This window comes from Macrosteles quadrilineatus, unplaced genomic scaffold, assembly GCF_028750875.1.
Source record: "Macrosteles quadrilineatus isolate MER2022 unplaced genomic scaffold, UCM_ALF_1.0 Scaffold_2__2_contigs__length_208266976, whole genome shotgun sequence".
Classification (NCBI taxonomy): Eukaryota; Metazoa; Arthropoda; class Insecta; order Hemiptera; family Cicadellidae; genus Macrosteles; species Macrosteles quadrilineatus.
Genome location: NW_026542595.1, coordinates 167,262,438 through 167,280,582, shown reverse-complemented (window position 1 = coordinate 167,280,582; position 18,145 = coordinate 167,262,438). Strand labels below are relative to the sequence as shown.

Here is an 18,145-nt window from a genome sequence, read left to right as displayed (position 1 = left end):
ATAATTATTTCGGCAAATAAGTCCCGATTATCCCTATCGGGACTGATGAGGATAACGATGATGATAATGATGACGATTATTATGGGGTTGATTATGACGAGTGAGTAAACAGTATAAGTAAAAAATATTCCTAATGTTAGCACACAAATTTTTTGCTACATTTCGTATATATGGCCAGTAAAAGTCGATGAAACTCACCTAGTTTAGTAGAACAGATGAATATCTTGGTCTGGCGAGGTATCGCCCACTTGGAGGCCTCGAGCTGCCCTTGCAGCACTTCCTCTACCACCTGCTCGTTGATCATGTTGTGTAAAGTCCTCTACACGTCCACATCAACACTGCAACAAATAAAAATCTTTGTTTTATTAATCCTAAATGAAAATCGTATGTGTAGAATAAGAAAAGCCCAAGAGCTTCGAGAACTGTACAAGGTGCCAGACATAGCTATTAAAAGTAGACAGGATGAGCAGGACTTGTGCGAAGAAGAGAGGGTTAAATACTGAAGAGGGGTAGAAATGGACAACCACGAGGCACTCAGACAATAGAATGTCTCCAAAAGGAGATACAAGCAGACGAACTTGGCAAACCTTGTATTATTGGCTACATCATGTCAAGATACTTCAACAGTCCTCTTATATGCTTTTCAGTAAATTGAAACTACTATTTCATCATGTTGATCAATATGCTTTTTTTCCTTTTCTGCGTTATGAAACTCAATTATTATGGATATTATTGGATTTAAATTATAGTCGGAGAAATATAGGATTTGACCTTAAAAAAATTGCAAGAAAACGTTTTATGGTTTTATTTAGTAGAGTTGGGTTTGCAGAATGGAATACTAAAAGTTGCCAAAAATCGGTGCACGAGAAAACCACTAGAATCAGAATTTAAAATGGCGGCTTTTTCCAACATTGGACAAACTAAAAAAACATATTTCAACATTTGTTATGCACATTTTTCGAGATATTGACTTGGGACCACCGCCTGTATTTGTTGGGTGGTTAGTACCTCATTTTTATAGGGAACATGTTTTTGGTCGCCATCTTGGATCCGCCATATTGGACATAGATAATTTTTTTTTTCAATGTAATGCTAGTGTTGTGAAACATCATTACCAACTACATTTTTACACTGATTTCAATGCCGAAATCCGTTTTTAAATATCTTTATTCATTTAGAAGATATATTCAAACGAAAACTCTCCGCCATACATTTCTTATGGACGTTTCGTAGTTTGATAATTGTTTTAAAATTATTTTTCTTATATCTCCAGTTACTATTGACGCTTGTAGTTCGTTCTAGGCTTAAAATATTCAGTAATGTAAGGGCTTTCATTTGAGCTCTTGTTCATTAAAATCAGACGAGTTAAAGACCAGCTACAAACCTCAGAACAATATTAAATTTAACTTTTTAGAAATATGTTTTTATTAAAAGATTTATAACTCGGGTTGTTAATACGTCACAAAGTTATTTCTGGTCTCAAATTACTCAGTAAATGTTTGGTTTTAATTTTATTGGTCACAAAATCTGACAATTTTAAAATGAGTCATGGACCATAATTTAACATTAAAATGTATTTATATTGAAATTTGTCTTTAGTTAAAGACGTATATCCCCAATTCTAAATAACTCCCAAAACTCTCTATAGTCTTAAATAATTCGCCAAATTATTGACTTTTATTTTAGCTATGGATTACTTTCCGGGAGTTATTAGGGTTTCGGATATATGTCCTTAACTAAAGACAAATTTCAAAATAAATACATTTTAATGTTAAATTAAGAACCATGACTCATTTTAAAATTGTCAGATTTTGTTTAGTGATTAATAATACCCCCGCCGCAGCAAACCTGCCGACTAAGCGAATTTCCATTTGTCTGAATTGATTTTCAGTTAAATATATTTTAATAACATTAGGTTTAACGAGTACCTAGGTTTGCTGCTACAAGGAAACTAATAAAGTGTGTTTTTGAGTAAAACATTGATAGCTTAGTACAAAATAAATAAATTTGCCAAGTTTGATCAAAATATATCCATAAACAAGCAAACTACAACATTTGACAATATTCTCCATAAGAATAACATGGGAATTTTAAATTTACAATTTCTTTAATTTTCTCCGTTACCAATAATCGAACAAAAATACTTTTATATACTAAATTATTTTTTTTTTTAAGCTCTTTAATAAGGTTTAAAGAGAAATCGGGAAATTTTGTGTTTTGAGGGTCAAAAGTGAGAAAAACCAATTTTTACCCCATAAAACCCCCGTAAAGCCCCGTTCTCATTGTCCGATCGTGCTGGTTCGCGAACTCATTCAAGTTTATCCCGCTTTACACCTTTAAACCAAATTTCATCAAAATCGGACAAAAATTACTCAAGTTATCGCGTTCACGGACGTATATATATTTATATATATATATATATATATATATATATATATACGTCCTATATATATATAAGTCTATATATATATATACATATATAAAAATTTGAACAAAAGGTGTTTTTGGCCTCTGGGGACATCAAAATGAAAAAGTAAATCGGTCCCGGGTCTAGGTCTTTCCGTGCCACCTACGGTAATAGCTACTTCCCTATAGGGAAATTCGCTAAAATCAAAACCAAACATTTACTGAGTAATTTGAGACCAGAAAGAACGTGTTGACGTATTAACAACCCGAGTTATGAATCTTTTAATAAAAATATATTTATAAAAAGTTAAATTTAATAGTGTTCTGAGGTTCGTAGCTGGTCTTTAACTCGTCTGATTTTAATGATCAAGAGCTCAAATGAAAGCCCTTACATTACTGAATATTTTAAGCCTAGAACGAACTACAAGCGTCAATAATAACTGGAGATATAAGAAAAATAATTTTAAAACAATTATCAAACTACGAAACGTCCATAAGAAATGTATGGCGGAGAGTTTTCGTTTGAATATATCTTCTAAATGAATAAAGATATTTAAAAACGGATTTCGGCATTGAAATCAGTGTAAAAATGTAGTTGGTAATGATGTTTCACAACACTAGCATTACATTGAAAAAAAATTATCTATGTCCAATATGGCGGATCCAAGATGGCGGCCAAAAACATGTTCCCTATCAAAATGAAGTACTAACCACCCAATAAATACAGGCGGTGGTCCCAAGTCAATATCTCGAAAAATGTGCATAACAAATGCATGTGAAATATGTTTTTTTAATTTGTCCAATGTTGGAAAAAGCCGCCATTTTAAATTGTGATTTTAGTGGTTTTATATATATTACGTTCAGCTGAAATCAATGAGCCAGAAGATTGGTTTAAAAAAAACGAGTAAAAAACCCTTTTCCAATTAATTCTGTATTAAAAAAAATATTCCACATTTAAAAAAATGAACACATTCTCCATTTTCTTGTTTATAAAGTAGTAAGCCTCATACAACTGGTTTTCAAATACCAATGTTAATATTTAGATAATACTCTTTTGTATTCAAATTACGAGATTAATTTATTGAAATTCTAATAAAAAGCATAAGAATAAGAATAAGAATAAGAATAAGAATATCTTTATTGTCGTTAAATACAAAAGTACAATAGACAACGTCAAAATATATACAATTTTTCTATGAATTAGGTATATTGTAGTGATAGAAAATAAGTTAAAACAGGATTTTAAAAAACTGAAACTATATATTAGACATTTGGCATCCAAAAAAAATCTTCCAGTGAATGAAAGCTTCTGTCAAGAAGCCAATCAGCCAATCTGTCTTTAAATTTATCAAAATCAAGCTCTTGAAACAATACTGGTAGCTTATTAAAGAGCTGTATTTGGAGGAATTTGTGGCTATTGGTTGATTTTGATAATCTTACTGTCGGAATATCTAGCTGGTTACATGCTCTAGTATTATAACTGTGAAATTCGTTACGTTTTGGGAATGATGAAAGATTTTCTTTAACATATAGCAAATTTTGAAAAATGAATATACATGGCAGAGTCATTATTCTGTGTTTGATAAAGAGAGGTTTGCTGGTCGTTCTGCGAGGAATATCAAACATTATTCTTAGTGCTTTTTTCTGCCACCTGAAGACCTTCTTGGCTCCAGCACTATTAGCATGATGACTGAGGAAAATAAAAAAACCTTAGATGTACTTTAAAAAATGTATCCTCACTGTATTTAACTGTAAACCCATTTTGCTCGAAAAAATATCGACAATTTAATTTAGCTCTAAATTACTTTTGAAAAAGAACCGGTTCACGTAAGCACAAAACTTGAAGTTATTTCCAAAAATATGAAAAAAATAACTAAAAACTATCCCAACAGATGTTACTCATACTTTTCTTTTCTGTTCATTTAAAACACTAACATGTACCGAGTTGAGTTATGAAGAGCATTCATAAGAGCAGCGTCCAAGCTGGGGATTTAGCAGATTTTGTGCTCAGTCGAGCAGAAGCACGGGCAATAAGCTCCTAGCCGTCAATATTGATGGTCTTTTGCTCACCATACCTACATTACAACCAGTTCAGGTGCAATAACCTAGTATTACACAGTACAGGTGTTACGATGGTCATAAAACATGCCAAGTGATAAACAACGCCTCCGCTTCGGCTATGAATGTATAAATATTCAAATTTATTTTAAGGAAAAATATAATATTTATAAAAGAGGAAGTTTGTGTATATATATATCTATATTTATAAAAGAGGAAGTTTGTATATATATATATATATATATACTATTATAAAAAAGAGGTGGTTGCTGTATGTGTGTATGGGAAAAGTAAACTCGAAAAATACTGGTCAGATCGGGCTGAAATTTGGCATGATGATAGCTCACATTCCCGATTAACATATAGGCATATTCTTTTTTCAAAAATCCTTTCGGGCTCCGCCCCAGTGGCTCTGGAGTTTCCCATGTTAACCTTATGAGAAATGGAATTATTGAATCTTAACAGCTGTTTCAATTAAACAAGTTGGTTCTGTTCTATGATGTTCAATAGCATTAAAGTTACAAGGATTACCAACAGGGTGCAGCACTATTATTTCTTTTACATTTACGACAACAGCTAATCAAAAGGTGAGTGAGCGTAGCGAACGAACTTCAACCTGGAGGCGAGTTAGTGTAGCGAACGAGCTAACCTGAAGGCAAGTGAGCGCAGCGAACGAGCTCCAACCTAAAGGTGAGTGAGCGTAGCGAACGAGCTCCAACCTAAAGGTGAGTGAGCGTAGCGAACGAGCTCCAACCTAAAGGTGAGTGAGCGTAGCGAACAAACTTCAACCAGGACGTGATTGAGCCATGCGAACGAGATAATCTTTAAAATTAAGAAGTTAAACGGGGCAAAGCCCGCGGGTTACAGCTAGTATATATATATATTTGAACGTTATGGACTCCAAAACCGCTTGACAGATTGTAATGAAACTTTTAGGCATTATTAAGCATTATTCAAGGATGGTTTGTGTGAAGTTTGGGAAGATCCGTCAAAAGGGCTCTACCCCAGTGGCTCTGGATTTTCCCATATTAACCTTATGTGTACTCATATTTCAATGGAATTAATGAATCTTAACAGAAAAATGTTACAAAATGTACCGACAGGGTGCAGAACTATTATTTGTCCAAATTTATGACAACAGTTGCTAATTTCAACCAAGCAGCTGTGATACAAAATTAGAATGGCCAAAGTAGGATTGTTTACAGTTATGTTTATGTTTTTAATTTAATAAATAATTTTTGATAGTGTTTGAATAATGAGTTTAATTTTTTAAGTGTGTAATTCATTGCCTTATTGACTTTCTTTTTTTCCAAAGTGTTTATAAAAACCCATTGAATTTGAATGGTTTATTTCCCAAAAAATAATGTCAAGAAAACGAAAGTACGATAGTTTTTCTAAGTAGCCGTTTTGGTTCAGTTCTTAGAATTGAAAGGTTTCTCATGGCAGCATTGTTTACTTTCATGACAGCATAGTTTTACTAAAAAAAAACACAGGTGACGGACCAATGAGGTCCAAGGATTGAGAGAGAAGAAGTAAAATTGTAATGATTCGAACTTTAACTAATCAGCTGTTCATATCAATTTAATTGTGAGTGGTGCAATTATTGTTTAGTAAAATGTTTTGTTGGATCACTGTCAGTGGCAATGAGAGGTTATAAACGAAAACATAACCTCTTTTAGAAGTTATGAGTAGTGAGTTTTAGTAATTAAAACAACGTCGTAGGTAAAGTTGTGGACGCAACTCGCGTAAATAGTGTTAACGACACTCGTAGAAGTTTTGAAGGCACTCGCCAAGGCTCGTACCTTAAATTTTCTACTCGTGTCGTTAAAACTATCTTTACGCAATCGTTGCGTAAACTACTATAAATTAATACTTTTGGTGGATTACTAAAAGTTCATCTACATACAGCAGATCTATGGAATGATAATTATTCTCTTAAACGTTCTCTTCCCGTTGCTAAGCACGGGTATGGTGGCTAGTGTTATATAAAACAAATTAACCATCATATGGCACTTTTCTTTCAGGTTGTATAGATGTATGGTTTGGGGTGGTTATTATTGATAAGTAAAACATTATGTTGAGTTACGACGGACAAAGTTTTAACGAAGCTTAATGGGAATTTTTACTGGAGTGCGAGGATAAATTTTCAACGTGAATTAGCTTATAATCCAGTATTTATCTGGATAGCAAATTATATTAAGAATGCTCTGTAATGTGGGAGGCTACATAGTGTGTATAAGGCTAAAAGTATGTAACTCACATTAACTGGAATTAGTACCGTTTTGAAGTGTTTTAGCCTCCTTCTAATAAGTAATCATGATTATAATGGTTAAACAAACTATTATCTTTGTTATTCCAAGGGAAAGTTATTTTATGTTTCTCATACAGGGTAAAAAAATGAAAATAGTTTAAATTTAAGGTTACCTATCCATATTTTAGTGTATTATTTTATCAAAGAATAGTGTATAATCTCAATAGATTATGATTAAAAACTATGTGTTTTACTAGTATATTTAGTGCGTGGTTTGTTTTAAGGTTCAATCGCTATTATTTCATAACTTACAAGCATTATTCTAATTTACAATTCCAATTGTAAGTAGTCTACCGATAATGCATCACACAGGAGACTGCCCATGGAACAATTACGTTCAATTAACGAAAGATAATGATTGGAATATCCGTCCATTAAATCTCTGATGATTGTGGGTGGTCGAACAATTACTATCAAACAAGCAAACCATGGGAGTACATAGCATAAGAACCACTGAATCTGTCGCAAACTGTAATTTTATTTATATTGTTTAAAGAATATTTAAATACAATTAACATCTTATACCATAGTTATAGAATGATGTCGCCATACTAGTATTGAAACCGCTTGGCATTGAAAGTTAAATCATTATCAAAACTAGTTCCAGAAAATATGTCTTATGTTAGTTTCGAACATGATAAAATTAATTTCAACAAAAGATAAATTTTTCGGGGGATTTGAACACAACCATAGAGTTCCACTAGAAAATAAATATACACCTACGATTCAACGAGGGTTCTAAGATCCTTGCAAACGCAATCCTTTGAAAATATTAAAAATAAAAATATTATCTGACAATGAAAATATGTATAAGGTCTTAAAATACACTTGGAAACTATCAGCTTACCAATTAGTTCAAAATTAAGTTTACATGTTCAGAATTTTCCAAAATCAGCTGCCTTCATTTTGGTGGAATGCCACAATATCATCTTGGTGAACACAGAAATTGAGAGGAATTCTATCCCATTCTTGTCGGATAGAATCTTTAATAGACAAAATAACATTCTATGGGTTGTAAAGAAGTTTTTATAGTGTGATAAACTCATTTTTTTTGTTTCTATGGACCTTTAGCTTAAGCAAGCTCCAAATCACAACATTTTAACATTGTTAAATGATACTTGTAATTGGAAAGAATTAAATTCATTTCTCAAGGTACAGCTACTCTCGCTAATAGGTTGTTCACCCACAATAAATTATACACATTGTTCAATCTATAAAATATATATTCTTAGTGCAAAACGTCCACCATATTGGAATAATTGTACTTTAAATTAGAGCCCGGGAAACAATATAACATTTTTCAATATCAGTTTCCATCGAAAAAAGCTAAGTTCTGTACGGAGTGATGAAAAAACGAATTTTTTTTTAGTCTTCCCTAGTTTTTCTATAACTCTTATCACAAAATAAGCAAAATTAATGAATTGCATAGCTATAGACCTAATGTATGCGTTAAAAGCTGGAAGGCAAGAGAAAACAGGCACTTCTTGCTTCCCATGTAATCTATTCCAGTAATGGGTAATACAATCAGCTCGTCACCGATTAGCTATTTTGATAGGTTGCCAATTTTATTTAGCTAGAGTTCATATTTCTTGGTATAAATTCACTTTCATCCTTTCACAAAAAGTGTGTAAAAATATTTAATGAAGTACGTCTGAAACAGAGATCAACGCTGAGGACAATATTTTGTTTTACATTGTTATATTAATTTATTCCATTGAGAGGTGCATTCGTGGTGAAAAGCATTTATTCTTGGGACTCTCTTTGGAATATATACAGTAGAACCTTGATAACAAGACTCTCATTGGGATTGTAAAATAAGACTTGTTATCAAGGTTGACTTCTTATCGAGGTTCGTAATAACATGTGATTAGAGGTAAAATAATGTCAAGGGGATTTGAAAATGACACTTGTTATCAAGGGCGACTTGTTATCGAGGGCCGTCTTATCAAGGTTCCACTGTACTTCAAAATCCTCTTATAATACAGTATCCACACAAGAACTGAAACATTTTAAAGGCAAATTTTGATACTAAATAAGAGACTATTTTTAATGTTGTATAAAATATAGAGTAAATGTAAGATTTAAGTTGTAAAATGTAAACATTGTTCTGGTTTACTTCATCAAGATTAATCAGTAGGCCTAAGACACCGTTTAAGAAATTAAATGATCTTGTAAAATGTATCATGTATAATGAAAAGTGGACTTATGAAAATTATACCAATGATTTGTAAAGAGGTCTGGTAAAAGGATTGGTTATATAAATTAATAACCTCATTACAATAACTGTACAAAATAATCTCTAAAAATACAAAAAAATTGGTTTTGTTGTGACCAGAGTCTACGCTCAGACTACTACTATAGCTGTTTAATGAGTTATTGTATTTTCCAGCGAATAAATGAAAATGCCTGAATTATTTATGAACATATACAGTAACTAATATTATTTTTAAGTAAAAGTCAAAAGTAATTTATTTTTTTAGTGCTCAGTAACTTCATGGATTAATAATATAAACGGTTTAGCAATCTATTGCGAGTCCCATGCCTCACTTTGAGTTTAAGTTTCCTAAAATGATTCACTCGCTTAGCTTAGTCAAGAGGTGTTAGGTTAATGAGACATAAGACTGCTTAAGGGTGTTACTCAACGTGTAATGAACAAAAATTTAAATTTAGAAAAACAACTAAAGTTACTAAGTGTTACAACAGCAAAAGAAAACTTTGAAAATGCAAAAAACAACAATAATAAGATAAATAAATTTACAACGTTAAATTTACAAGAAAAGAAAATCAATTGAAAATTTAAAAGAATTAGTTACTGACAAATTATATGACTTTTATGTTTAACAAAGTTTTAGTTAAATATTTTATTCTTTCTACATACTGTCTATTGTCCCAGAAGCACACACACCGATACACGCACTCCCAAACTCCCGATCTTCTTTCTCCGGTCGCCCGTGGTGATCTCCTCGATGTTTTCCTTCAGATCCTCCAGCTCCAAGAGTCGTCACCCCTCCATCTTCTTCATTAGCCCTTCTCATTGGCTGATTACCGATAGGGTGTGTGGCTTATAGGTTAACGGTGTTTCTTGGAAGTCAGCCCTACCGGTCATCGCCTAGCTCACATCAGCTGGGAAAGGAATTTGTAAATCGATGCTCATGCTACTGTTCAACTCTGTTCACACCAACTGGTCGACTAAGTGTAATGTGAACAGAGTGTCTGCATAGATGAGCACCGTGGGTACGGGGTTAATCCCCTTTCTTACACCCCCCTGGTTAAAACGTCAACCTACCACCGGTTGACAATAAAAAAGAAAAAAGACAACTTAAGGAGATACACGGAAACATCAATCGCGAAGGTGGGAATCGAACGGATATCTTGATGTGCGTTCCGACTCTTCTTCCCCCCTTCCTGCGACGCGACGCGATCTTGAGGATCGGCGCATTTGTTTGTTTCGCGACCCTTCCAGCGACGCGGTAGAATGAGCTGGTGGTGTATAGCTCATAGTCGCTCACGTCTTCTTTCGCCCCATCGAGTCTCCTTAAGTTAATTGATTGTTTCATTAATTTTGATCTATTTAAATATTAGCTGTTTGTTAAATGTTTTTATTTTATTTTTTATTATTATTAATTATTTTTTGAGATTATAAATTATTTATTCTGGGTAACACTTTGTTATATTAATAGTCTTTTTGAGGGGTTTGAGCTTTTGTGATTAGGTTCATTTTAATATTGAGTATGTGGATGAAATATGCTGAAATAATGAGTAAGATTGTTAATATTACAATCCAGACAAATAAAAGGTTTGATGAGATTTAGGGATCGATTGGGTTATTTTAGTGGCGTGACAGAATGATATGGAGTTACGATTTTTGAGACTTCATTAAATTATTCCGGTCACGATATGCGTTGGAATTTCCGCGCCAGCTGACTGAGTAGGTTGCCATATGAGAAGGATAGTGGCGAGCAGAGCTGGGACGGCGACATGTGCAGCATCACGGCGTCGGGGTTGAATGGACTGCGAGTGCTGACTATGCGATGACGATGAAGTCATGTCGTGTTGCGGCGACCTTGTACTTGGTGTTGGCTTCAGGGACTCTTTTACTGCTGAAACTTACTTAAGAGTGGAATTAGTACATGTTGTAATAGTTTTATTCACAAATGTTGGTAATTGGTAACATACAATTTTAATCGATTCATATGCTTTCCCTACTAAGACTATCTATCTACTTATTGTAATGAATATTTAGTTTGTTTGAAATGTATGTGTTACATGGAACTTAAAATATGACACTTGAATGATACCTGATGTTGTTAGATACATAAATACTATGTTCAAAATGGTATTTGGTACACAATTACTTTATGACGACACTTTGTTATAAGAGTTTTGAACATAAATGTTTTATTTTAATTATTTATGAATTCTTGCGTGAAAGTCCTTTCTTTCCTTAATAATCTAGAGAGTTGTAAAGAAAATTTTTTGAGTGAATAATTAAGGGTGATCAATCCTTAATAACTTCTCGTTGAGTGGAGTTTGTCCTTGTGCTGTACACCAAACCAACTTGTATGTCACTGAATGTCACTAATTATCATTCATCTTACGCGCACTAGTAAAATCACTAAGTGTCCAACGTGTAAGTAAGTTGCTCGTTAGAAGAACTAAAAATACAGTTACAATGGTAAACTTGATTACGATTGTCTGTGTGTGTCTGCGTGGCCACGCGATATCTTTGTATGAAAAGTCGACTTAACACTTGAGTTTTGTGTAGCTACACATTATTTACATAATATTTACACGAGTTTGCGGGAGTGCGTGTGCTTCGGGAATAGACGTACTAATTGTTTCTTAGAATACACATTGCTTACGTATGACTAACTAAACCTAAGTGAATACTAGGTAAGGTCAAAGCATATGAATCATATATGTATTGTGGTTAATTATTTTGTGTAGCAATAAATCAAAATCAGTTAAATAGCTAACTTGTGAAATATATTTATGAATAATTGTATGTTACCAAAATTATCTTATAAAATAAACATAGTATCTATTGACCTAACGTAACTAAATATTTTTATTTTACAAGTCTTGTTTGAAAAACTTTCATTCGGGAGACATGAATTACTTCTTTGACAAGTTTTCCATTTTTTAAGATTTCCACTAGATAAGAGACTGGTGTAACTTGTTTTAATACAGTATACGGACCTTTGTAGCGGTAAGAAAATTTGGTTTGATTTTCCCTTAAATTTTTAGGGTACCATATGAGAACTTGGTCTCCTGGGTGTAAGATTAAGTCTCTCCTATTCCTATCGTAATACATTTTTTGTTTCTTTTGTTCACTAGCTATGATAGAAGGTATTGTGTCCCTAATTTAATTTACAATTCTTAAGTTTTCTAACAGATCTTTTTCTACATTTGGATTTACAAACAAAGTATCACTTGGAAAACTTGGCTCAAAGCCTAAAAATAAGTACGAAGGTTTGTACTTGGTTGTCTGGTGTTTACTGTTATTGTAAGCAGAAAGTACATAGTCAATGTATTGTGACCATGCGTTTGGTTTTTCAGCTACATAATGAGAAATCATATTTATCAACGTGTTATTAAAGTTTTCTACTTGTCCATTAACTTGTGGTGTGAAAGCACTACTTAGAATTTGGCATGTACCTATTGCTGTGGTTAAGTCACGAATCAAATTGTTGTTAAATTCAGTACCTCTATCTGATTGTATAATAGAAGGTGTTCCATAAGTACAAATTAGTTTTAAGAGACATTTTACGATTGATTTACCATCTGCAACTACAAGTGGGAAAGCAAATGCAAATCGACTACAGGCATCAGTTACTTTTAAATGTATTTATATCTATTGCTAGGATTTAATGGACCAATTATGTCAAGTTGGATTCGTTCAAATATTTTGTTAGTGGGAGGGATAGGATTAAGGAAGCCATACTTCTTCTTCGGAGAGTTCTTTCTTTTCTGACAACTTTCGCAGGTTTTCACGTAGTTTTCGACATCTGTTGACATACCAATCCAATGATATCTTTCTTTAATTTTTCCGAGAGTCTTGAATGTACTTAGATGTCCTCCTGATAACGGTGAATTGTGGTACTCCTGAAGGATGTTGTTGACGAGTTTTCGTGGTATTGCTATAACATGTCTGTGAGGATCAGAATCGTTGTACATTCGGTAAAGTACACCATTCTCCGTCTTGTAATACGTGGCCATTTTCCTGTACTTTTGTTCCACAAGATCAGGATTTTCCAAAGCAAGTAAGATGCATTTTAGGTCATCGTCCTGAGCTTGCAATTTCTTCAAGTCCACGAGATGAAGGGCATTTACTGAAGTAAGGTTGAAAGTGAAATCCTCTTCTATAGTCTTGTCAACCGGATTTCTGCTTAAGAAGTCAGGCAAGACTAAGGATTTACCTGCCTTGTGAGTAATTTCCAGGTCGTAGTCACATATTAAATTCGAGAGTCTGGTGAGTCTAGATGAAGCTCCTTTAAATGATTTATAATATTGCAATGCAGAATGATCAGTGAAAACCTTTACTTTTCTTCCAAATAAAAATTCTCTCCATTTTACCAATGCATAGACTAAGGATAAGAATTCTTTTTCTGAAACGCTGTAGTTAACTTAATTTGGTTTTAGTTTTCTACTTAAATACTGAATAGGATGTTCTGTAGATGTTTCTGGATCATACTGGGTCATTACTGCTCCTATAGCATAATTTGATGCGTCTGTGTACACTCTGGTCTCTCTGTGTTCTACGAAGTGGCTGAGAAGTGGCGGTGAGGTGAGAATCGTCTTGAGTTCCTGGAATGAAGTCTCACAGTCGTTTGTCCATTGAAACTTCTTCGTTGCGTTGAATTCCTTTATGAGTGTTGTTAAGGGCATGGATATTTTTGCAAAGTTTTTAACAAATCTACGGAAGTAATTTGCAGCTCCAAGAAACGATCTTACTTGTTTAATGGTAGTTGGGGTTTTAAATTTAATTATGGATTCTATATTTGTTTTTAATGGCAAACAGCCTTTAGAACTTACTTCATGTCCAAGTATGTTTATTTTATCGTACATGAATTGACACTTTTTTGAGTTTAACTTTAGGTTAACATTGTTTAGCTCTTGTAAAATAATTTCTATGTTTTCCAACTGTTCGTCAAATGATTTTCCTAACACGGTGATGTCATCAATGAATGGTATGCATCTGCTATACAAATGTTTTGATAAAATTCTAGTTATGGCTCTTTGGAAAGCTACTGTAGCAATGGATAGCCCTTGTGGCATTCTTCTAAACTGATACTTTCCCGTTTGTGTGATAACGGTTAAATATTTTCTGTCTTCTGGGGCTATCTCTAACTGAAAGAAAGCGTTTTTCAAATCTAAGTGGGTAAAATAAGTCATTTCAGATAAACAAGACAAGACCAAATCTACTGAGACTATGGGGAAATTTTGTTGTTCTAAACATTTGTTAACTGATCTCAAATCAGATATTACACGCGATGAGCTGTCAGAGTTGGTTATTACGAACATTGGGCTGGCGAACTCTGTGTATTCGGGCGATTCTTCGAGTATACCTGCATTTGTTAGTTTTTCGATTTCTTGTTGAAGGATTTTGCGTTCTTTTAGGCTTTGCCTATAAGGAGGATGATATACTGGGTTAGCATCTGATTTTAGGTTAAGTTTAACTGGTGGTAGTTTAGCTGGACCTAAATCTTCTGTCTTGTTAGTAAACATGTGGCTAAATTTAAATAATATTGCTGCTAACTTATTATGCTGATTGGCTGTCAATTTTGGATTTATATCAAGTGGGATGCCATTTCTGTCGAGGGCAATTGTTTTAGAAGGATGAAGTGGTTTTATTTTAGGTGGATGTGTGCATGTTCTTGTTTTTACTTCGGCATTTGGTTTTAAATAACCTAATATTACGTTTTGTTTTAACCATTTTGGAGATTTACTTGCATTGTAAGCGTAAATAAACTTTTGTGAATTTTCGTTTTCTGATGAGATATAAAAGTGGAGGTTCTTTTTGTCTCGGTAATTTAAATCTATATCAAGTTCATATTGATGATGTTCTGGCAAGATTTCCATTAATTTGTAGTGTTGTTGGGGAGCAATAACTGTGTCCGTAGGAACTTTAATTTCAATCATGTCATTACTAGACTCCGCTATAGTTGTTAGAACAAACGGTTTTAAATTAAGTAACCAAGATTTGTCCATTGTGATGCAATGAACTTTATCTTTATTCGTTAGTCTGATTTCCTGTTTCTTAAAATCCAATTCCATGCAGTTTTGGAATAAAAACCAATTTCCCAAGATTACGTCAGTTGCCAAATCTTCAATTACGTAAAAGTCAGTTGGATACACAGTGCCATTAATTGTTATTGGTAGTAAAAGTTTGCCTAATACTTTGACTGGTTGATCGTTAGCAGCTACAATTAAGGGTAAGTTATCTGTTTGTAAGGATAGGTTATTTACAATTGATGATTTTATCAGGCAATAGTTGCAACCAGTATCTAAGGTAGCTGAATAAGTCTGTCCATTTTCTGGTATATCAATATTTAGTGTCAATGTAGGGAATGTTTTTGTTTGCTTAACATTAAAAATTAAGTCATAAATATCCGATAGTGTGCATTTAGATTGTCTTTTATCACATTTAATTAGGGTTCTCAAATTTAGGTGTTTAGAACTTTGTTGGAAAACTTCTTTGTCAATTTAATTCTGGAGGGTTGTTGCTTCGCTAGCAGTTAAACAAACTCCTGCAGTTGATGAATCCACGTGTCTATCCGTAGAGGTTCCTGGAAGTGATGTACTCGTACTGAAGCTGTTGTTGTCATCCGACGTTGAAGGTCGTGAAGAGTTAACAGATGTACGTGCCATATCTTGAGTCTTGGGCTGATCAGCTGTGCGGTGCTGTGACGTCAGTTGCTGAGTCGGTGTTCCTAGGCAGCAGTGGGTCGACGCTTGTGACGTAGGCGTTTGTTGTGGTGCGTTATCTTCTCCATCAGCTGGCTGCAAGGTCGTCTTAGGTTCAGCCGTAGCTGTAGGAATGATGTTGGTCTGGTTCTCGAGTTGTGTGTGTTGAATATTTCTTGATGTTATTGTGGTTCTTGGAGGAAGTGATTTAGTTATTGGGGTTACTTTAACTTTATGTTTTACACGAAACGAATCCTCAATTGTTGGAAAGTTGTATTGGTATTGAGGGCTTAATGGTGAAAATATATTACATTTTGAATTATTGGATGCTTCTAAGATTGATGATTTGTTGAAATGTGGGAAACGTTTAGTTGTGTTCCAGAAATATCTCGTGTGTGTTTGTTTATTTTGGGAAGCCAAATATCTATTTTGTGGTAGTTGACTTCCCTGCTTTAGAAGTTTTTTGGAAACGGTTCCCTTTTAGCAGGACGCCTAAAGCACTGGTCAATGGTGTGGTTATTTCTTTTGCAATATGCACAAAATTTGGAAGGTGTATTTGAGTATTTTGGATTCCTATGGTTAGCTCTAGCATTGTACCAACAATTTTCTGTGGCGTGATTGTTTTTGTTACATATGTGACAAAAGAGTGGAGTGTTTTGTGATCGGTGTGGTGATCTATAATCTAGTCTGGTTCTTGGGATATGTTGTCTGTTGGAGTGATGTGAATTGTGAGGTGAAGAGCTTCTCGATAAATTTTGTGAGTTTCGAGAAGTGCTTCTGGGCCTATATTTTTCAGCTGACCTGTCATATCTGGGATGGGACGTGTTTTTATTTGAGTTAGTGGCCTATATTGTTTTGTTCATAATTTTTAAGTTTTATCTTAAACTAACACCCTATACATTTTACGATTCGTGAGTCTGATATTAACTTAAGTGACTATAATTGACTATAAATAAACTAAAATAATTCACAAGTCACATAATTTGTTTCAAGATAATTTATTAAAATAAATGTAGGATCGTTACTGTTTAGTTAAAATGCAAAGACAGCCTTCGCCGTGCGGCTGCCTCCACCATGCGAGTCCCATGCCTCACTTTAAGTTTAAGTTTCCTAAAATGATTCACTCGCTTAGCTTAGTCAAGAGGTGTTAGGTTAATGAGACATAAGACTGCTTAAGGGTGTTACTCAACGTGTAATGAACAAAAATTAAAATTTAGAAAAACAACAAAAGTAACAAAGTGTAACAACAGCAAAAGAAAACTTTGAAAAGCAAAAATCAACAATAATAAGATAAATTAATTTACAACGTTAAATTTACAAGAAAAGAAAATCAATTGAAAATTTAAAAGAATTAGTTACTGACAAATTACATGACTTTTATGTTTGACAAAGCTTTAGTTATATATTTTATTCTTTTTACATACTGTTAATTGTCCCAGAAGCACACGCACCGATACACGCACTCCCAAACTCCCGATCTTCTTTCTCCGGTGGCCCGTGGTGATCTCCTCGATGTTTTCCTTCAGATCCTCCAGCTCCAAGAGTCTTGACCCCTCCATCTTCTTCATTAGCCCTTCTCATTGGCTGATTACCGATAGGGTGTGTGGCTTATAGGTTAACGGTGTTTCTTGGAAGTCAGCCCTACCGGTCATCGCCTAGCTCACATCAGCTGGGAAAGGAATTTGTAAATCGATGCTCATGCTACAGTTCAACTCTGTTCACACCAACTGGTCGACTAAGTGTAATGTGAACAGAGTGTCTGCATAGATGAGCACCGTGGGTACGGGGTTAATCCCCTTTCTTACACTATATATATATAATACGTGAAGCGGTTTTTTGGTAACACAACTCATCCCTTAGTTGTGGACCAATTTCAACGTTTAGAAGACGTGTCCGAAGATTCGTCTCAATATGTAGTTTTGCAATAAGATTTTAGAATTTAATAAAATTTCGTTAAGGGTGTGAGACCCTCTCAAAGGTCGGGTTTTCCCCATAAGAAGTACAAAGAACAAATTTAAAAACAAAATCTGTTGTTTATAAAAAGAAAATCATTAGCTTTTTGGGAGTAAATATTAATATATTAATATTTGTAATATTCAGAAGGTTAAGACCAAGTTAAACAGTAATTTGTTTTCTTGGAAGGATAAAAAATGCATCGAGTTCAAAGAAGAAATATTGAAAACGGGAGGAGGAGACAATTAATAATAAGATATCTTATGCGAATGAGGAGAGTGGAAAAAGGGAGGTCTGGTCTAACAGATTCACTGGGTGAGATAAATAATATTTGCCAATTCTGCTATGCATCTTACGAAGCACATAGTATTGTCACGGTGGTAAAGTAAACTTGCCTAATGCCAGATCAAATGAATGCATGCACAATCCAGACGTTTCGAGTCAAAAATAAGAAGTTTCAAAAACTCATTTGCTGAAAGTCTTAGTGGCAATATTCGACCAAGCATAAGT

The 18,145-nt window shown here is 33.9% G+C and overlaps 1 protein-coding gene across 1 annotated transcript in view; it reads right to left on the bottom strand.

Annotated features, from left to right (window-relative positions):
• Positions 1 to 18,145, bottom strand: part of LOC128985413 (protein qui-1) — a 252,153-nt gene that overhangs the window by 155,543 nt on the left and 78,465 nt on the right. Inside the window, exon 2 of the mRNA XM_054404890.1 lies at positions 199 to 338. Within this exon, the coding sequence (XP_054260865.1) occupies positions 199 to 304 (106 nt within the window). The 5' untranslated portion in view covers positions 305 to 338. The remainder of the gene's footprint in view (positions 1 to 198; positions 339 to 18,145) is intronic.